The 22,366-nt window shown below is 52.6% G+C and overlaps 1 protein-coding gene across 2 annotated transcripts in view; it reads right to left on the minus strand.

The window, feature by feature from the left end:
• Positions 1–22,366, minus strand: part of TSPAN14 (tetraspanin 14) — a 53,614-nt gene that overhangs the window by 1,811 nt on the left and 29,437 nt on the right. For both annotated transcript variants that reach the window (XM_026504570.4, XM_057308513.1), the window contains exons 3-8: positions 10,209–10,259; positions 8,196–8,342; positions 6,505–6,675; positions 4,436–4,561; positions 3,250–3,294; positions 1,001–1,120 (exon numbers count right to left, since the gene is read on the minus strand). In XM_026504570.4, coding sequence (XP_026360355.1) covers positions 1,001–1,120; positions 3,250–3,294; positions 4,436–4,561; positions 6,505–6,675; positions 8,196–8,342; positions 10,209–10,259 — 660 coding nt within the window. The remainder of the gene's footprint in view (positions 1–1,000; positions 1,121–3,249; positions 3,295–4,435; positions 4,562–6,504; positions 6,676–8,195; positions 8,343–10,208; positions 10,260–22,366) is intronic.

Consider the following 22,366-nt stretch of genomic DNA (forward strand, 5'->3'; position numbering starts at 1 on the left):
GAAACCGAAGCCAGGAGAGGCTGTCAGTGTTGGGGCCCGATAGGAGAGGGCAGGCGCAGAGGGCAAGGTGCACGGGGGGAGCCGCACTGCACACCAGCCCCGGGCCCGCTCTGCAGAGCCTTCGGATGCAGCGCAGAGAGAGAAACGAGACCCACCCACCAGTAAAAAGTGAGTCCTGGGGTCTGTTCACTATGTCCCTGGGGCCTAGAAGATTGGGGCAAATGGCAGGCAGCACAGAAGGCCTGCCTCCTACAGGACCATGCATGTCACATACCACGTGCTGGGACACCCTTTGTACCCAAATTAAACCAGAAATAACAGAGTCACCTGACTGGTTTCGACGCAAAATAATAAATCTTGATGTTTCCTATAAACCTGGATTCCACCATAAAAACCAGGGTCTCCCTGATTTTAGCTGTGCTAACCTTGGTGACCAGCATCGTCATGTGCGAAGACTGTTTTCCTACCAGGAACAGACTAATGTGAACGCGGAAATCTTGGAATTCTGCTTATCTCCGCTGTAAATGCCTGTTGTGGTTTCTATTCGATGAGCCAGTCCTTCTGAAGTCATTGCTTTGCCCGTTTGGCAAGTAGATTTGTTCTTTCCTTTTCTAGATGCTTCTGTGTCTAAGCTGCCCTTTGAGATCACTCAACACACAACAGCGGGGTGAAGGAGGAAGGCGTGTGGATGGTCTGCAGCCCAGGGGCTGTGTCGGGCACCCTCTTCACCGCAACGTCGGAGCTGAATGATGCGCTTTCCACGCAGTGACGGCGGCCGTCCCAGAGGCTGCTTGGGCTGCCAGCTTCTCCTCCCAAGCCCTGGGTGCCCCGGAGAACTCCTGGTTTCTCTGATTCGCAGAGTTCTTGCCACCCCTCCCCCCACCGGCAGCCACCAGCCAGCCAACTCAACGTGCGGCCACCAGTCTTCCCACGTGTGATCTGGTTCAAATATGTGAGACCCGCAAGGACAAAGGAAGCCACAAAAGGCAGGGGAACGAACCTGTAGCAGGGAGATGGCGATGAAGACGCCGGCCACGATGTAAATATTGCGCGGAAGCCAGCCCTCCAGCGCCTGGATGCAGCCTTTGGTGAAGATGGACTCGTCCCACTTGCTCTTCAGCTGAAGGTAAAGAGCACAGCGGCCTGAGGCCAAGATGTGTGGGGCGTCCCCACCCCGGCTCCCCAGAGGGCTCCCGCAGCAGGCAAGGTGAAGCTCGGTGGGAGCCAGGGTGCTGGAAAGCAGGTGCCAAGGATGGACAGAACTCTCCAGGGGAACCGCATCCACCTGCCTCGGTCTCTGCCCTCTTCCAGGCTGTCTGCACCTTACACTCTGCCCGCACGAAGGACCCCTGGCGGTGGTCTTTACCCACTCCCGGTAGGGCCTCCCTCCCCAGACTGAAGAGGGACTAATCTGGCACACCTCCAGAGGCCACATCTGAAGGACAGGGAGGGGCCCGGGGGGCTCTGAGAAGGAAGATGTGCCTTTAAGGAGAGAAACTAGAAGGGCCTTCAGCATCTTCTGAGTCAGAGAAGTTGGCTGGAGAAGGAGGGGACAGTGGCTTCCCAGAATGTGTCCCCCACCCAGTTAAGCTTGGCTCCAGGAGCCGGAGTCACAAGAACAGTCATAAGCCGACAGGCTCCTTCCAACCCTGACCCCTAGTGGAGGCTCAGTAGGCACACAGGAGGTGCCCTCAGCACACACAGCCCACCCTCACCCCCACCCACCCACCCGCATACAGCCTCACCCATGGCAACACTGATGAAACAGTAGTCCATTTTAGTGGGGTGAGGGGCTGAACTGTGTCCCCCTAAAATTCAGATATTGAAGTCCTAACCCTCAGTTCCTCAGAATGTGACTGCAGCTGGAGACAGGGTGTTTAATGAGGTAATATAACCCATAACCCTAACCCTAAACTGAACCCTCTGGAGAGTTCTCTGAACAGCAGGATACCAGGCACATACCCATACCCTCACCCTAGCCCCTAACCCCTAACCCTAACCCTAACTCTATAAAGTTATCCCTTCAGAGAGGTCTCTGAACTGTATGAAGGCACATACCTTCACACTGTCCCAACCCTAACCCTAACCATTATTCTGGCCCTAAACCAAACCCAAACTCTAGACCAGAGGAAAAAAAAGATGCGTTACATATATACAACAGAATATTATTCAGCCATAAAAAAAGAATAAAATCTTGCCATGTGCAACAACGTGGATGGAGCTAGAGAGTATTATGCTAAGTGAAGTAAGTCAGTCAGAGAAAGAGAAATACCGTCTGAAAAAAAAAGGTAAATAAAGTAAAATGAGGTTATCAGCGTCAGCCCTAATGCAGTATGACTGGTATCCTTATAAAGAGTGATCAGGACACTAAAGACAGAGAGGGAGGACCATGTGGGCACACACACAGGAGAAGGCAGCCACCTACAAGCCAAGGAGAGAGGCCTCAGACCAACCCTGTCAACACCCTGATGTCGGACTTCGAACCTCAAGGTCTGAGGAGAGAGGTTTCCGTTGTTTCAGCCACAGTCTGTGGTATTTGGTTACGACAGCCCTAGAATCTAATGCAAGTAGCAATGAAAGGACAATGCTGGTACAGGCCCATCCCCGTGTAATGGGCGGAGGTCCCTGCGGAAGGGCTTTGAGTCTCCCAAACCGAAGGCACACGCCCCTGGTGTCCACAGCCAACAGGAGGGGTGCCTGTCGACTCCCCAAGATCCCTCCTTCAGAACAGCAGTTACTCAAACCACCAAAGGCCACCGAGCAGTGCCTGGGGGGCGGGGGGACACTTCTCTCCACCCCCACACCCCCCGCAGCCTGAAGAAAGCCCTGGAGGACTGAGCCTTGCTCCTGCCCCAAGACCATCTCCCTCCTTATTGTCACTCCCCCCAAGTGGCAGCTACACCAAGCCATGCACTCCTGCAGCTTCATCGTGAACTCCGATAGAACAGACACCTCCTCGGACTCCAAGGAGCCATTAAAAATAGAGCCTTTGTTCCCAAAACTTTCACCTGACCTCTTTCCGCTAATGCAGCAACTGCCAGGTTTTGTGACTGTGATTCCCAGGGCTGGGGATCACCCCCATCACTGTTCCCGGAGTCTTGCCACCAGCAGCTCCTACCCAGCTCGCTCCCAGCTTAGATGGCACCTTCCTGAGTCTCACCCACTCCAGTCTGCACTTGTGCTAAATCAGGAAGCTGGACCATAGGGAATAAACCCGATGAACTCAAAGTTGCATGATCGCGCACTCACCTGGGTCCTGACATCATATCCACACTGTGTGTTCACAACTTTTTGCTGTAAGAAAAGTATAAAAAAATTGGTTATTTTTGTTCTCTTGGGAAGCCAGTGGTAGAAGGTTCTAGAAAAGTCCTAACCAAATGTCAGCAAGCACCTGTACAAATTCCATTAGAGCTCACATCCTTTAATCCCGATGCCAACTAATCTTTCATACTAGAACAAAAAGGTTGGCCAACCGTGTGTGTGAGGAAGACCTGTCTATGCAGCAACTATTCAACTCTGCTGTTGGAGCATGAAAGAAGACATGGGCGATATATAAACGAATGTGCATGGCCATATTTCAGTAAAACTTCATTTATGGGCACTGAAATTAAATTTCATATCATTTTCACCTATCACAGAATATTATCCCTCCTTTCACTTACTGTCAACCATTTAAAAATGGCTGAAACTATTCTTGGCTCGCAGATCATACGAAAACAGAGAGGAGGCTGGATCCGGCCCATGGGTCATAGTTTGCCAGTGCCTGCACTGGGAGATGAAAGTTCCGCTCGCTCAATATTTCAGGGTCACAGTGGGGATCTCAGGCGCTGGCTGTGTGGCCGCAGCAAACCCGAGCCTCTCCTGGGCTGGGGAGTGGGCCGTGTGACAGTGACCCTGCCCTGCCTGCTCAGAGCCCCGGGGCCCAGGACTAGGCACCCATGAGCACACCAAGAGGTGTAAAGGGCTCAGTTCTGGCAAACATGCAGTGCTCCTTCGCAGGTCACCCCAAGAGCCCCATTTCTGGAACCCGGGGAGCCGGGCCGTGGGCTGGGAACGAGAACAGGTGAAGAAGACAGGCGAGAATCCTAAACCGCCCCCAGATGGTGAGTACCTCCCCTCCCCTGAGGGCTTCTATGCACCGGGCATTTTCTCCAGAGAACAGTGAAGAGGACGGCCCAGGGCTCACCACATTTCTAGCATTTCGTCCAGGCACCCTGAGTGAGAGCCCCTCAAGGAAGGGACATGACTGGCTTTTCACCTGCCTCCCTCAAAACACTAGAGCAAGGGGAGGTCATGCAAAAATATCCCTGGGATTTACACATAAAGGATTTCGGAGCTGCAGGAGCCCTACGGTGCTGAGCGGAGGGAGCGCAGCAGCAGCCCAGAGCCCTCAGAGCCAGGAACTGCTCCACGTCCTGGGGGCAGGCTGACTCACCGCGGGGTCCGGCACGCAGCAGGAGAAGGGCACCCCACACTTCTCACGGCTGTAGCTGGCACCACTGCAGTTGAAGTAGACGTTGAGGTCCCAGTCTTCAGGCCCATAGGCCCCGCAGCACTGGTTCTGGGATCACAAAAGCCGAGAGCGGTCAGGGGGTCTGGCTCTGAGCCAGGGCTGTGACCACCCACAGGGGATCGGGGACACGAGGGGAAGCGTTGCTCCATGTACACACAGAGAAATCAAGGCCCCCCACTGACCTCCTGCATGCACAGAGATGCTGAGCGTGGTGACCTAGGGAGCCTTTTAAGAAGGAAACCAGGAGACCTCGGCCATGACCCCTCTGGGTCCAGCATGCAGGACTGGCTCTGCAGTGTCCCCTGGTTTCCGCTGGGACACGGCACTCGGGTCCAGACCCTCATTCCCCTGGAGCTTCCCCTTCCTCCCCTCCCCTCAGCCCAGAGCAGATTCTTCACTCTCCTCTGAGGCCACTCAGTACCTCTGATACGGTTCTCTCGTGCCCCCCAAGAGAACCCCTTCTTGTGGGCAGTGACTGTGTCTTCCTCCCAGGGAAATTTCCAAGCTGGCCTTAGTTCCCTTCGGTGCCTCTTTGCAAAAAACAGCTGCTGGACGTCTACTCCCAAGGCCAGAATTGTGACTGGGGTGAACAGTAACACAATCGTAGCTCTGCCCCCCTAACCTGGGGTCTTTGCACCCCCCATTACCTGGTGTAGTTGCAAAGAGAATCGCCACTCATCTAAATACTTGTAAAACCAAACACTGAAAATAGCAAGGTGATGTCAAGGGCATCCCAGACCAGCAGCGACTCCGTTTTTACACTTGTCCTGACGCGGACACGGCTGTGGCCGTGATCATAGCAAATTCATGACCAGGATTCCTGGTTGTCTTTTTTTATTTCTAAGATAAAAGATGTCCCATGTCCCCCCCTTTACCCTGCCATGGTTCCAGCCACCTTCATGATTCCCGAATATTTCAGAGTGAGCAATCTCCATAATTTAATGCCTCTGGAGAATGTATTTTCAAGGGGAAAGGACGGCACTGGAGAAGAGCTCGCTGTCTTCAAAGCTAGTGCGGGGCAGGAGCGCCCGGGCACGCCCGAAGCTCTGGGACAACGGGAAACCACGGGAAGGTTCAATGAGGGGTGGGAGGAAATGGCTGCGATGGGATTTTCACAGAAGATGTCCATCACTATTAAGACACAGGAAGGGTCTCCGGTCACATAAGTGGGTTTTGCCAGATCCCGGGATACACGACATAAGGGTAAACAAGTTTTAGTGAACATGAGAGTGGACCAGAGTTATTTTTACTGCTTGCTTGATGCTTGATTATTTTCTTCTCAGAACCCAAGTGTTCCACATGAAGTCCCTGAGGAAGCGAGGTTTTCCGGCAGCGCACAGACGAATCACAGACAGCCTTGCCCCAGCCGGTGGCGGGGAGTGGGCCCCCCCAGGGCGGGGACGGCTGTGGTCCAAGCCTCCAGGTGCAGCCACACACAGGGGAGACGGAGGCCAGATGGAGTCAAGGCCAAAGCCTGGGACAGCTTAGACAGTCCCCTGGGGACATATTCCGGGGAGGTCACATTCCTCCCCATCTGGGGAAACTTCCTCCAGGCAGCTCTGCCCTCTGGAACAGGAAGGGGAAAAGGTCCCAGGGAGGAAGGGGACAGGAATAGCCTCAGACGGTGAGTCACGCGCAGGGGGAGGAGACGCTCCGCCCCTGGGTACCCACAGTGCCTGGGGACCTGCGGCTGCCTGCGTGGCCAGGACTGGAGAGATCTGGGCCCCTGGGGGAGGGTGGCCACAGGGGCAGCTAGACCGCCTGCCCCATGCAAATAGGGGAGGACACACTGTGAACACGCCGACACAGCCAGGCAACCATGAGCGGGCAAAGCTAAACTGACCAGAGGCAGGAGCAGCACCTCCCGCGGCCCCCCGCTACTTGCTGTGCTGAGGAGGGACGCCCCAGATTCCCCGCTAGCCATGGCCCGAGCAGCATGCACGGCCAGGGAAGCCCATGCTCTACCCAGGAGGCCAGCAGGTGATGCTTACGGCTTTCTGAAGGGAGTCAATGAGGTTCTGCAGGTCGATGTCGTCCCGGTAGGATCTGATGTTGCTCTCGAAGAACTCCCGGAACCGGTCCCTCACCCAGTCCTGGAAGAGGAAGGCCAGCACGGCCACGGCCAGCTCCAGGAAGAAGATGAGCACGATGGTACCGCAGAACTGCGTGGGGACGAGAATGGGAGCGAGAGTCACCACACCTCTGGCCTCTGGCCAGGCGCAAAGCCCTGTCTGACCCAGGGTCAACGCCTGCCACAAAGAGTATGTGGGTGCCACACCCAAGAGACCGGCGCTGCAGCCGCCGGGGATCCCATGTTACTGGCTGGCAACCCTGCCCCATCTGTAAATGGAGATGTGCATCCCCACCCACATCACAGCATCACTGGGAAGAGAAGAGCGAAAGGACGAGAAAGCTCCAAGCCACTGTGTCACCCATTTCCTGTGAGGTAGCCTCCCTCCCCAACAAGGAAGCCCCATCCCGGGAATGAAAGGCTAACCTACCCCACCAGGCCATCCGCTCCTTGAGAGCACAGCCTGTGCCCCAGACACCATATCTGACCACTCCCCTCACACACACACCCAGCCACGTTGCTAGAAATCTAATCTGTCGCCCCCACATTAGGGGTAAGGAAACGGAGGCTCACTCAGGCATGGTGCTTGCTTGAGGTCACACAGCTCATGCAGGACATCTGCATCCCTCTGTGTGTCAAGACCTCACCAGAAGCACATCGCCCCTGGCCACCACAGCGGTGGCCTTCTGCAAGGGCCCCCCTTGCAGCCGCACCCCTCCCATCTGGCAGACTTCCGGCCAGCAGTGCGTGAGTTCTCCCGGCCATTACCACCCCTGGTCACCCTACGCTCTAAGCAGAGGCCACAGCAGGCAAAGGTCTCAGAATAAAGCAAGGGGAAACACCCACATACACACACAAACACATATATATGCACAGGGCCCTTCAAAACGCAGCCTCCATTCACACAGAAGGAAGATACTATATACATTTTTAAGAGGGAAAAAAAATGAGAAAAAAAAAAAAACCCACATGTTTCGCTTTTTAAATTAAACCCAGGGAAGAGAAGGCTTGATCTAATAAATTCAATAAATAATATATTGCAAAACATGATTATGTGTTTTCCCCACCAGGTGCTGTTTAATTTTAACTGAATGCATTTCAACGTGAATTTGTATCTAAATAGAAAGCCAAACTCTTCCTAACTGGCAGTTCTGCCAGGAAATTAAGGATTCTGCGTTGCACACCCCGACAGATCCACACACCCTGGAGGAGGGAAATGGTTTCCTAACTTTACTGGCAACCTCTTTTGATCTTAGCCAAGAGGGGCAAAGGTGAGTAGCAAACAAACAATTCCTTTAGGACTTCTGAGGGAAATAAGAGGCAAGGAAGGGGGCGAGGGGCCAGCTGCTTTGCCAACCCGTCCCTCCAGGACCTGAAAACCAGAGGGGCCCAACTTCTCCAGGGATGAGTTGCTGGCTCAGCTGACTGTTTCCTGAAATCTTACTATTCGCTCGGTGGGCAGCCTTCTCCCCACATGGCTGGGGCCTGGGGGGGGGTCGTGGCCTGTAAGAGCCACGACCCTCTCCGGCCAGATAAGAGATAAGCCTGCACAGCTGAGCCCACACCCCTCCCTCCGTCTCCCCTCCCGCCCCCATATCTGAGGCTACTCACAAACTTGAGCAGGCAGATGTTCTCCCGCAGGGCCCCCACGCAGCCAGCGAACCCCAGCGTGAACATCACCACGCCCACCATCAAGACCAGCACCACAGGGTCGATTCCATGCAGCCGGGTCACTTTGGTGAGGTCAGACAGTACCCCCTGAAAACAGCAGAGACAGCATCAGCCTCAGGGAGTCAAGGGTGCGGGGGGTGGGGGGCTAGGTTGTGTCCAGAGCTAAAATAAGGACAGGGGCCTGCCTTCTGAGGCTCAGTCCTCTCATTAACAGCCAGGCCAGAGCACAGAGCATGGCCCCTGCCCACTTGCCCTCTTAGGGGCCCCTCTGCCCACAGATCCTCGCCCACCTCAGCGCCCAGGGCCCTCGCACGCAACAATCCTGGGCTGCACCTTGGCCGTGAGTCCCTCGCAGACAGACCCCCCTTGCTCTTTTTGGAGACTGCAGGGTGCCTAATGCCAGGCCTGGAATGGAGGGGGGCCCTGGGGGACCCAGTGGCCTCCAGTCCAGGCACCTTAGGGCCAGAGCCTCACCCTGGCCTCTGGCCATGTGGCGGCTTACTCTGCACTCAGTTCGTGGAGAACGCCACTATCCTGAGCCGACAAAGCTTCAGCATGCACCCTGTTGTAGAAAACAGCCATGCAGACGAAGGCAGCACCGTCCATAAAACCTTCTGTGATGATGGGAGGCGTTCTATATCTGCACTGTCCCGAATGGTAGCCACGGGCCCCATGTTCTATTGAGCACCTGAGTGCAACTGAAGAACTGAATTTTAACTCACGTTTCATTTAATTAATTTAAATACATACAGTCACATGTGGCTAGTGAGAACCAAAACCGAATGAGCAGTTCTACAGGATTCAAAGGAGCAAGGAGAAAGGAGCCACCGGCCGGTACCCGGCAGCACCCAGGCTCCCGGGTAGCCAGACGTCTGCTCAGGGCTCAGCCGGAGCTGCTGCTGTTCAAGAGATGGCCACATGGTGGCGATATGAGTCACGGTTTGCGAGGGCTTGCAGGGGTTTGTCTGCAGGACAAAGTGACATTGCACTTCAGCTCCTGCCCTTTAGGGGTTCACAGGCCACCTTGAAGATGCTCAAACCCCAAGGTGGGACTTATTCAGCACCTAAGGCCATGGCAAGAAAGCCCACAGATCTAAAGAGCTCCTGCTTCCTCCTGAAACCAAAGGGAGGTTCCCCTGAAGGGGTAAGAGAGGGTCCGGGGCCTGAGGCTCAAGGGGATGCTTTAGTCCCCACTGTGACCTGCCCGGCCCAGTGCGCCTTGCTCCACCTTGCTCCTTCTCTCTCCCCTCTCCCGCCCTCCCTGTAGTGAGGGTCCTCTTCAGCTCCACCTCCCTGACAGGCACCCGCCAGCAGAGCAGAAGGTGGCACTACAGCTCTCGAGTCCAGTCCCTCCTCAGAGTTTCCACTGCCCCTTGTCCTTCTGGACAGGAAGAGCCCGGTCTCCCCATGCCTCCCCTCTCCTGCACAGGCTGGGCAAGGAGGTTCACAGGTGTGTAAGGACATGCGCCTCCCCACAGGGCACCCAGGGGGCATGTAACACAGCCCTGCTCCGGATCTCAAAAGGACAAGAACTTCAGGAATAAACACAACCCTGTTCAGAGAGCCGCTGGCTCCCAGAGGCACAGACAGGAGTGGAAGGTGGCCCCAGGGCCACCCAGGACAAAGCCCCCAGGCCGTCTGAGGCTTCTGTGAACAGCAGAGAGGCCTCCCCATGCTCATGGAGTTCAAAAACCCCACCAGCCCAGCCCAGCCCAGCCATGGCCTCTAGCTGTGACCCCACCACGGGCAAGCAGAGCCAGTCCCAAGGCCCCAGGAGTTCTCATGACAAGCTCTGTAACTATTTCCCAGAGCGGGCTCTGTGACGACCAACGGCTACATTATGGCGTGCAAGAATGCTTGCCGGGGAGGAGTCTGGAGGAAGGAGCAGTTAAAGCTGAGCACACCTGGTCTGGGCTACCTGATGCTTTCTGTCCTAGTCACAGTGACACCTACCTTTTCGCTCCATGCCCACAGTCCGACTCCAAGGAAGACAACTCCAGCCAGCTAAGCAGGGGAGGGGTGGAGGGATGGGAAGAAGTGGGGAAGGAGGGAGAGAGGGAGAGAGTTAGTTATGTCTGAAACCAGCACCACAAATGTGCTTCTTAGAGGAGCGTCCACACTGCTAGGCAAGGGACACTCCTGGGCTCCTATCCATGCAGGCGGACCAGGGGCAAGGCAAGGCCTTGGTCCCTGCAGATGACATGAACTCTACCCCAGAGCAAAGGGATGGCCAGGCGTTCAGGATAACTCACACCTACCTCCCTGAACATCGGGACAAACTCCTTCAACCCCAATGCCCTCCCCCCGCCATGCTCCAGACAGCAGAGAGGAAGACCTCAGAGCAGAGACTGCCCCCGACACTAAGGAGTCAGAGACATCATGATGGTGGCCCTGACCTGTTTCTTCCACGTTCCCAAAGCCCCCGAACTCACTTCAGGGCAGGATCTGGTGGAAAGAAGACACGACCCTCTGTGACGGCCCCCCAGGTGCATTCACAGGCTCCCCGTGCCGGAGAGCCTCTCTCCGGAGCCCTGAGCACTGCTGCGGGGACGCAGAGCCGTGGCGCCTTTGCTCCGCGTGGGGCACACGAGTACACCACGTTATTAACTCCTGGGCTACTAGTTACTGAATTAAAATAGGCCTGTGCTAACAACACATTCACCCCAGAAAAGGAGCACCCCCAATCCCACTGGGACCAGGCTGCCTCACCTGTACCACAACGGAAAGCCCCCCACCGCCCCAATACATCACACAGGTTTCTAAACCAGAGAAGACTTTTTCCATATAAAGCGAAACACTTGGTCTCTGAAAATTAAGCTGCCTGTTTTTCTGTGTCAGTGCTTTACACCATGCTGGCATCTGGCCTCCAATCATCAGCACCTCACGATAAATAAGGGGGCTAGGTTTGCCTAGGACTCACCTCTCCAAGGCGCATTTTCACACTTTCCTTTGTTCACTACTGGCCCCGGGGGGCTGGAGTGGGAAGGGAAGGCCCTTTAAAGAAAACCCCTGGAGATGGCAACCTCTTTGGAATCACAATCACGGACTACCTTCAGAGAGCTGCTTACAGGCCAATATCTGGGATGGAATTTCAGAGGGTTCACAGACCCCTCACAGCTGGTTCCCACAGAAGCACCCCCCCCCCAGGTCTGCACCTGATCCGTCCATTTTACAGAGCAGAACACGGGCCCCAGAGGGCCAAGGTCAAAATACCAAGCAGTGGAGGAGAAAGGCCTAGATCCCAAGTCACTCAACAAACACTGACTGAGGCCCTCCTAAGTGCCACGCACCATCTCCGGCCCTGAGGACCCAGCCAAAGCCCCAGATGCTGCTGGAGCTTCAACTCCAGGGAACGACACGCGGTCCGGTATATGCCACACTGGTTTCGCAACTCTTCCGTCCTCCCGCTGAATTAACTAGTGGCTAAAGGCCTTGGTTTTTCTTGATGGGGGCATGAGCACTTCCTTTCCCTCCCCAAGCGTCTTATGCTGCAGGGCAGGCAAGCCTGAAGGTGGCCAATCACTGCCCACTGAATCTGGCAGGCTTCCCTCCCTGTCATTCCTCAAGGTCCCCAAGGTCAAGTCTTTTTTCTGTTTATCTGACCTGACCAGACACAGCTGGTCATTCCCTCCTGTGCTGAGGTGCTCGGCTTGGGGGACAAGTAGCACTGGTCACTCTTCAGCCTCTCCTGATGGCTCGCCCTCCTCCACGCACCTTTATACGCTGGCGAGCCTCACTCTTCCGTCCAGGACCCCTCACCCTCTCCAGGGTTCTCTAGATGAGGCCAGAATTCACATGGCTTGAAACACCATCTCTACACAGCTGACCCACAAATCCGAATCTCCATACCCAATGTCCACATGACTTGTGCACAGAAGATAGCTGACAACATTTCAGTCTTCACATGCCCCCAAATGGAGCCTTGCTCTCCCAGCCCCAACCAGCCCCTGCCAACTCTTGCCCTTCTCATTAAATAGCATCACGGCCACCTCACTCTGTTGTTTAGATCAGAAAACCTATACCTCATGCCCTCCAAATGCATTCAGAGCAAATGGGGGCCAAGCAAAAGCCCGGCCTGGCCCAGGTCCATAGTTAAGCCCTACACAGAGGCATCGGATCAGGACAGGAGGTTGTCCTGGAGGTTGTCCCTCCCTGTGCCTCATCCACTGTCCCCAACAGCACTGCAGACCCTGCCTAACCGATTTCCGCGACAGCTTATATCCCACCTGGCACCGCAGCAGACGGTGAGAGAAACCTGCCCCTCCGAGACCCCGGGCTGAGTCACAGCCAGCTCTCTCCCACTGGAGCCCAGATTTCCTTCTCTTGCAACAACTGGGCACTAAGAAAAGGGTTCATGGTTTTTTCCATTCTGTTTTAAAGAAAGAACTAACGTGAACTTGCACCAGAAAGACAGGAACCAGCAGGGTGGGGGTGGGAGGGGTCACATGTCAGATCATGGGCTTGGTGAACACTGGTCCGAGGCAGGAACTTTGAGGACCGATTCTAGAGATGAGGAGACTGAGGGAGCACCAGACAGGGGAAGTGGCCTGTCTGGGAGCTCACCCAGCAGCCCCGTGAATGAGCCAGGCTGGGACACTTGCCAGCTTCACCCAGCTTCCAGTGGGGCCCCGTCCCTGGATCTCTCTGGGGCAGATGGTCCGTGTGGCTGGGCTGTTGTCCCTGGCAGCCAACCATCTGGGAGCAACAGTTCAGCTGGGTGCTTTCCAGCCTCAGAGTAACCTCCTTTGTCTCTCTTTTATGACCTGATTAAATCCCTTCCCAAAGGATGGGGCCGGCCTCCCGCAAAGCCCAAAGGGAGGACAGCCTTAGGCCATTGGGTGTATATACCACTGTGGTCACCATGGCAAGTGGTACCACTCTTTCCTGGGTGCCGAGCCCAGCATTCAACACTTCCTACATGTAAAGGGTCCCTCTCTCACACCATCACGGGTGTGGTATTATTACCCCTTTTTCAAACAGGAAAGCTCAGATGTAGAATGACTTGGTTATTTGCCCAAAGTCACACGGCTAGCTGGTGGCAGAGTTCGAACCAAACCGGGGTGTCTCTGACCCTCCTGACAGCACGTTATCCCACCGCCCACCGGGGCCAGGAAGACAGGCAGCAGCCTGAGCCCCTCACCACAAGGGGCAGGCACAGGGGCCCCACGGCACGGGAGTTCCGCAGCAGGGGCTTTGGGCTGTGCAACTCGGAAGCCCACGACCCATATCTTCAGGTGGCAAGGACGACCACTCTGTGGCCCACTCTGTGGCCAGGAAGCAAGACCTTCCTGGGGGTCACTGTAAAGATTACTGACCCCTCCACCCGAGGCAAAGGCCCCCTATGGAAGGTGAGGGAGCATCCTCTGGGACACTCTGGGCTAGAAGCCACACGGAATCCATGTGCCATGTGAGCAACCCTGTGGTCCTTCACCCAAGCAGGTTCCAGTGACAGTGGAAGTGCAGACACCTGGCCAGGCCCTGCTAGACGGGAAGAGGGTTCCAACACCAAGCAGCTCCAAAGCAGCGCCTCATGACCCATAATTTCGTGGCCTTGGCGTCTTGCAAGATTGCATTTCGGTGTGTGTAGAAGTCCTTGGGCAACTCTTGCAGGCCTCAGAGGCCTTTCTGCAGGGAGCTCAAGGCAAAGCACCAGCAGCCATGCACCCTCTCAGCCTCCGCCCCACTGGCCTCTGGTTCTTGCAAATCCCCTGGCTGTCAGAGGCTGACGTTCACAGGGCTGTCGACTGGAGTCCCAGAGAAAAAATCAGAAGGAGACCCAAGAGTAAGCCAAACTCAAGGCCAGAGTAGTGCTGAACACACAGCACAAGTCATCTGGTCCTGGTTCCAGTCTCCACTCTGCAACTGCCTGGTGGCAGGACTTCGTGCCAAGTCCAGGAACTCCTCTGTGCCTACGATTTCCTCTGCAGAATGGGGATGACCTTTCCTGGGTCACAGGATGGTTGCAGCGATTGAAGGAAGTGTATCACCAGTGACATGCCTACCCCAGGGCATGGAGCCGGTCCAAGGGAGCCCTGCCCTCCTGCGAGGGAGGGGAGCAGAGCAGAGGCATCAAGGGGTGTTCCAGATGCCACCAGCGTTTGCTGGCCTGAAGACTCTCTGAGCCCCAACCCCAATAAACCCCAGCTCCAGCCTTTGTCCTAAGACAACGTCTTCCTTTCCAGAGGCATCTGTTTTATTGGGTCTCAGAGACAACAGTGAAGTAGAGTTCAGGGAAACAGGGCCTCGGAAGGCTTTTTAAGTAAGGTAAGAAAGGATGATGGAAAGAAAAACAGAACAGAGTGGAAGAAGCTAGAACAGAATCTCAGCTGTGTTTCTAATTCATCCTGTGGCTTTGAGCAAACATCCCTCTCTTGGACCTCAGTTTGCCAATCTGCAAAACTGAGCAGTTGGAGGCCAATAATCTCCATGGGCCTGCGCACCTCCCAGGCCTAAGCTCTGCCATCATAAACCATGCCAGGTGGAAACCCCATGGTCCGGGCACTCTCCGGAACAGCAAACCCTGACTCTAGACCTGGTGAGTTCAGAAAACACCAGGGATGCTTATGGCCACTTGAAATGCCAACAACGCAAATTATTGGCCAGAAAGGACTCCAGAGGGCAGAGACTCTAGACCCAACCTGACCCTGAGAGCCCAGGGGGCTGAGAGTGAGTCTCAAGATATCTGTCAGGGTTAGGAAGCCTCGCCCTTCAAGACTGCAGCCGCTCTGAACCCTACAGAGTACAGGGAACGCCACTTTCAAATAGTCCCATGTTCAAAGAGTCGAAACTAAGCCACTTCTCAGCGGGAGTTTGGAAGGTCTGGGAGCCGGAAGGGACACTGGAGCCCAGCTTCCTCATTACAGAGGGAAGCGAAGCCCAGGGCAGGATGGTGCCTTGCACAGGGTCACACAGCTATCACACACCAGCTTTTCCTCCTGCCGGAAGGGTGGTTCTGAAAATAAGAAGCATGTGTGCCCTTTCCAGCACAGGCAGCAAACACGCTAGGGGCCCCAGTGAGGAAGGGTAAGGACTACTCACTCAGAGGACTCTAGGGGCAGTTTCCACAGATGTCTCTGAGTTTCCAGATAACAGGGAGCCCACCCCCACCAAGCCCCGCCCAGGAATGACTGTGTCAAGGCCTCTGAAAGGGAGGAAGGAGGAAGGGCAGAGTCATCCAAGGGAGGTTAGAGGCAGCTCTCCAGGCAACAGAGAGAAGGAACCCCAACCCAGCCTCAGCCCCACCTTCACCCCAGTCTCTACCACTGCCGGCACAGTTCAGTGAGGAACAGTGGGGGAGAAAAACCAAAATACCAAGCCAGCACTTGACATTTCTGTAGAGGGCCGATAGTAAACATATTCAGCTTTGTGCTGGAAGATCTCCATTTCAAGCACTCAAATCTGCTTTTATAGCAGGAAAGCAGCCATAGATAATATGTAAACGAATGGGCAGGGCTGTGTTCCAATAAAGTTGTATGTGCAAAACCCGGCTGAGGGCCAGGCCTGGGAGCCGCCGTCTGCCAAGTCCTACACTGAACTTTCACACTGAAACCATCTGGACCTCGAGACCAAAGACAGGATTTCCTTCAGCTCGGCCACACGAACCCCTGGACATCTCTATAATTCAGGTCTCCAACCTGGTCTTGTCTTTATAGTACCTGAACAGGTCATCATAAATAGCCTAAAACTGTAAAAAATCCCAAATGATCCATCCCCACGATGGACTATTACACGACAGTGAGAATCAATGACCCACGACGACATACAACAGCAAGAATGAATCTCACACACAAGAGTTAACACAAAATGCCAGATTCAGAAGACATCATACTGTTAAGGAGGTGTTATGGATGGATGTTGTGTCCCCCAAAATCTGTATGTTGATGCCCTGTCAACGTGATGGTGTTTGGAGGTGGGCCTTTGGGAGGTAAATAGGGTTGGATGAGATCATGAGGGTGGGGACCCCATGAATTAGTATCCTCATTAAGAGGAATAGAGACCAGAGCTCTGGCAGCCACCCACGAGCCAGGGAGAGAGCCTCCCCAGAACCCAACTGTGCCAGCACCCCAATCTCAGACTTTCAGCCTCCATAAATGTGAGAGATTAAATTTCTGTTGTTTAAGGCAATGAGTCGATGGCATTTTGTTACAGCAGCCTGAGCTGACCAAACAAGAAGATTGCTGTATCTGGCATAATCCAAAGTTACGAGACGGGGCGCCAGGCTGGCTCAGCAGGTAGAGTGTGGGACTCTTGATCTTGGGGCTGTGAGTTCAAGCCCCATGCTGGGCGTGGAGCCTACTTAAAATTAAAAAATTACAAAAAAATATAAAAATTTACTAGATAGGTAGGAAGGGAAATAAACGTGATCTATAACAAGGAAAAATACTCAGTAACTAGAAAAAGACAGAAACATGACAGAGAAGGTAGAAATAGCTAAGACATGAAAACAGATATTATACACATCCTTGGGGATTTAAAAGGAAATATAAACATAATGAGGAAAGAAACAGAAAACAGAAGGTCTAAATGGAACTATTAGAAATAGAAAATACAACATCGGAAATGAAGAATTCACTAGATGGGTTTAACAGCAATTAGACACTATAGAAGAAAAGATGAGCCAACTTGAAGACAAAGCAATAGAAACTATTTGAACTAAAGGGTAGGGGTGGGGGAATTGAACAGAGCCTCAGTGACCCAGGAGACAGCAAGGAGTCTGAGAAGAAAAAAGGGGAGAGGTGTATATTTGAAGAAATAATGGTCAAAGCAGTCCTAAATCTGATGAAAACTATAAACCCACAAATCCCAAAAGCCCAATGAACCCCAAACAGAATAAACAAAGAAAACCACACCAGCCCATATCATAATAAAACTGCTGAAATCCAGTAATAAAGAGAAACTGTTGAAGTGAGCCAGGAGGTGGAAGAAAGGACACATTACATACAGAGTACACGTACACAAGGTATTTTAACCCCATGAAATGAAAACGTATCAAAATGTGTGGGAGGCAGAAAACACGGAGCATCAAATACCCATACTAGGAAAGATCTAAAATCAATGATCTAATCTTCTGCCTTAAACAGCTAGAAAAAAAGCAAAGTAATCCCAAAGTAGAAGTGAGGAAATAAAAATAGGAGCAGGGGTGCCTGGGTGGTTCAGTGGGTTAAGCCTCGGACTCTTGATTTCGTTTCTGGTCATGATCTCAGGGTCCTGAGATCAAGCCCTGTGTCAGGCTCTGTGCTCAGTGGGGAGTCTGCCTGAGATTCTCTCTCTCCCTCTGCCCCTCCCCCCTGCTCGCACATGCTCTCCTTCTCTAAAAAAATTTTAAAAGATAATAATAATTTTTTAAAAATAGGAGCAGAAATCAATGAAACAGACTGAAGACGGATGGTGGTGATAGCTGCAGGACAAAGTGAACAGACCTAATAGCACTGAACTGTGCATCAGAAAATCACTACAATTCTAAATCGTTCTGTATGCTTTACTGCAATTTTCAAAAATAAAATTTAAAAATATTTTTTAAAGTCTTTAAAGATATCAATGAAATTAAAAACAGAAGAACAGAGAAAACATCACCTAAACTAAAAGAAGTCCGATCCGAGAGTGATAGGAGGCAGATGGATGGCTTGCCTGAGGACAGGGTGGAAGGGAATGACTGCAGAGGGGCACAGGACAGTTTCTGGAGTGACAGAAAGGTTTTATATCTTCACTGGAGTGACAGTGGTTACATGGGAGTATACAGCTGTCGACTCACATCGAACTATACACTGGAAGTGGGTAAGTATTAGTCTATCAAATGTACACCTCAATACAAGTGATATAAAGTGTTTCTGGGGAAAGAAAGAAGAAGAAGGTGGGAAGATGGGAACCAAGGTAAGAATAGGGCCTCCCTGCTCAGAAGGCAAATCATTAGACTGGGCCATGCCCGCTATCTACTGGAGAAGGATACACAGTTATCACATCACCAGTTACCTAGACTTGACACTCCCCCAGGAGCGTGTAACAGTCATATGCACCGGGCAAGGACCACAGTGCCCTGTGAACAGACCCTCGTCAGAAATCCCTGCTGATGATCCCGGCCTCGCACGTGCCCCAGTGAGATCAGGAGCTGAAGCCCTACAGGGAGTAGCATCAAGGTGTTCTAGTGGAATCCCTGATTAAGCAATCCTTGCCCTCGGCCTTGGCAAGTGCAAATGTGGAAAAACACACACACACTCACCTAGGAGATAAGGCGGTCTATTTCCTATGAATTGGGGCAGCCCTTCTAGAGAAGTAATTTTAACTGTATAAATATGTCAGCCAGGTCAAAACAACGTACACACTCTCTGACCCATTTAATCTCACTCCTGGGAATCTATTCCAGCAAATAATTTCCCTCCCTTGCCCAAAGGGAGGAAACTATACTACACCAAACTAATCACTGTCCTTATCTAGGATAGTAAAAAAACTGGAAACAACCAAAATGTCCAAATTTCCAAAAATACAATCAAGAAGACTATGTGGCAACCCAGAATGTTCTATGCTAGGGGATGCTGACGTGAAAACGCAGACCTCGTGACTGCAAGGATGCTCCCACAAAGATGGGAACCCGTGTGCAACTGCAGACAGGATGGAGCATGGGGAGGGAACGTGGTAAAGCTGGGGTGCCTTGTGTAACCTTCTAGAATTTCCATGAAATTACAAAAGTTTGTTAAATAAAACTTGAAGACAAAAAGGTACCATTTCTCAGCACTGAAAGTGAAAATACACTACACACATTATTAAAGCCCTAGACTTTCCTTTTTGATTGCACTAATTACCCAGAGATAGAAGCAGAGAAACTGCATTTGAGACCAGGGGGTCAGGCCTTGGGGTGTGGAGTTACATAGAGTTCAGCTCAAATAAGGGCAATTCTAGATCAGTCGGTGATCCAGAGACATGAGCTCACCACAGGATGTGGGGAGTCCCCTATCAAAGGAGGCGCACCATAAAGGCCAAAGAGAATTAGACTCTCTACCCACAAAGATGCTGGGGGCAGGGGGAGAGAGCTGACCGTTCACTCCTTCCACATCAGACTTGCTTTGCCTCTCCTGGGTAGGGTGACCACATGTCCTGGTGTGCCTGGGACAGTCCTAGGATACACCTGTTGTTCAGGCAGAATTCTTAATAACCTCTCTTTCACTCTTAAAAGTTTCCCGACTCGTCATCCTACTCATGGGTGGCCTTTGTGGCTTGGAAGGAAGGGACCTGAAGCCACACTGGGCACAGAGTACAAACGCCCATGGCTCTCCTCTCACCTACAAACAGGCTGCTCACGGGGCTCCGAAGCTAATTCCTGCACTCCCCGAGAAGGGAAGCTGCAGCTCGGCTCGGACCTGCCTGCATCTCAGAAAAAGCCAGGGGCAGGGGGCTCTCCTGTCCGCAGACACAGGCTCATTGTCTGTGCCACAAGGGGCCTCAGTTCTTCACTTTTAATCCATCTGTGAAATAGATCCAGGCAAGGGCTTTATCTGAACCTTTGCAGGTTAAACTCGATGCTGGTGGCAGGAAGCGATGCTGTACTGCAGACATCATTGGAATCCTCCCCTCCAGAGGTTCGCTAGGCCAGACCGGGAGGGCTCGAATTCCTTGTGGAACCGGGCGGGGTGAGAACAAAGAACCGGGCCCTACACGGCTCTTCCTCCAGGGTATACCTCTCCCAGCTGCCCCTCCTCTGCAAGTCAAAGGGGATGGCTTTTTAATCTGAATTGTGGGAAAGCAGCCACAATATAAAACCCAGCCGTCTGAACCATTTATACGAGAGTCCAGCTCAGTGGCACTCAGGGTGGCCACGGTGTTGAGCAACACAGCCACCAAAACTGGCACTCTGTACCCGCTCAACACTGACTTCCCCTTGTCCCCTCCCCCCGCCCCGGCAACCACCCTTCTCCTGCGTGTCTCTGTGAATCGGACTACTCTCGGTACTGCCTCTAAGTGGGACCATATAGTATTTGTCCTTCTGTGACGGGCTTATTTCACTTGGTGTGATATCCTCAAAGTTCACCCGTGTTGTAGCATATGCGTCATAATTTCCTTCCTTTTTAAGGCTGAAAAAGATCCCATCGCATTTACAGAGCACATTTTGTCTATTCATCTGTCGGTAGACACTTGGGTTGCTTCTATCTTTTGGCTGTTGTGAATAACGCTGCTGTGAACACAGGTGTGCAGACATCTCTCTGAGACCCTGCTTTTTCAATCTTTTGGGTCTATGCCCAGAGTGGAATTGCTGGATCATATGGTAATTCTATTTTTTGACATTTTGAGGAACCTCCATACTGTTTTCCAGAGTGCCTACACCATTTTACATTCTCACCAACAGTGCGCGGGGGTTGCAATTTCTCCACATCCTCGTCAACATCTGTTATTTTGGTGGGGGTGTGTGTGCTTGTGTGTTTTAATAATAGCCATCCTAATGGGTGCAAAATGATATCTTCCTGTCGTTTTGATTTGCATTTTTTTTAAGGTTTATTTATTTATTTATTTGAGAGAGAGAGAGAAAGAGAGCACAAGCAGGGAGGAGGGACAGAGGGAGAGTGAGAAGCAGACCCCCCCCCCCCCCCGCTAAGCAGGGAGCCAGATGCGGGGCTAGATCCCAGGACCCCAGGATCATGACCTGAGCTGAAGGCAGATGCTTAACTGACTGAGCCCCTTGATTTGCATTTTCTTAAGTCAAAGTGACATTCTGCACTGGAAACAGGTCTCACTAATACAACCAAAGAATGACTATGATTAAAAGAAAAAAAAAAAATGGTAGGGGGCGCCCAGCTGGCTCAGTCGGCGGAGCAACAACTCTTGATCTCAGGGTCGTGAGTTTGAGCCCCATGTTGGGCATAGAGCCTACATCCATACATAGATAAATACATTTTTTTGAAAAAGTAGAAAGTGCTAGTGCCCTCTCCACACTATGTCGTCTAGAAGCATTATTTCCCTGACGACCCTGTGATAAGAGCCGCATGAAGCCCCGCTCCATGCTCACTCTGCACGCAGACATCAACTGCATCCCCATTTGTCACCCCAAGCGAATATTAACAGTCTCTTGGAAAAAATCTCAGCCCCGAACTGGAGGGACAGAGCTTTAAAAACCCTGTTAAGAGTGTACAGGTAGGTGTTGGCTATAAAGTATGTCAGTGTGCAAATAATTCTGAATGGGGCAAAGTGCTTAATAATAAAGCCTTGTGTTTGTTCTAGCTCCTAGCACTGGTCAAAGGAACGACAGGTCGCCTTCTGGGTATCTGAACTAGCCTGCTGAGCCCAGGTCTGCCAGCAAAGCTGCAACCCTGTCCCTCTGTTCATTGTTCATTCGTCAAAACAAAACAAATACAAAAACTCTCTGTGCAAAACAATTATCTATGCTTTGCCTCAAAATAACGGGGGGGGGGAGGTGCGGGGGGGATGTAAATTAAACAGTGAAAAATGTTGAAGAGAGGTGATGGGAACGTCGGGGATTGTTAGATCGTTTGATTTTGGTTATTTCTTCCATTTCAGAAAGAAAACTTCTCTGACGAGGTGAGGCTTGGCATACGACTGTGTATGTTTCCAGCGACCCTGGGGGGCAGGCGGCAGGCCTGTGACATCAACATTTCACAATGAAAACACGAAGACTCCTCAGGATCACTCAGCGTAGTGGGGGAGTCCAGCCCTGGCCCTGGGTACATGCCTCCCACTGCACCCACCATGCGCTTCCTGGAGGGCTCTGCCCCCTGCTTCTCAGACCGCACCCCGCCCTTGAGCTCCTGTGCAGATGAAGAGAGCAGTCACTGCCAGGGACCCAGCAGGGAGGTGTCTGGGTCATTTTCCCAACCAAGCTCTCTTGTGCCTCGTTTTCCTGAGTGTTCCTTTTTCTCCCTTCCTTTTTGGCCCCAGAGCCCACAAACTGAGAAAGAGACTCTCGACCCCACACACTTGACAATCCTGCTGAATGCCGAGAACTCGGCAGCACCCATTAATCAAACAGACTTCTTATGATTCCGGGTTCGGGAACTCCACTATTCGAATCTGGTGCTGCCGAGGAGTTATTATTGGGCAAGTTGGTAGAGCTTCCCGAGAGCAAAGAATCTGTTCTGAAAAGAATGCGAAGAAATGGAGATTAGCGGGCC

This window comes from Ursus arctos, unplaced genomic scaffold, assembly GCF_023065955.2.
Source record: "Ursus arctos isolate Adak ecotype North America unplaced genomic scaffold, UrsArc2.0 scaffold_7, whole genome shotgun sequence".
Taxonomy (NCBI): Eukaryota; Metazoa; Chordata; class Mammalia; order Carnivora; family Ursidae; genus Ursus; species Ursus arctos.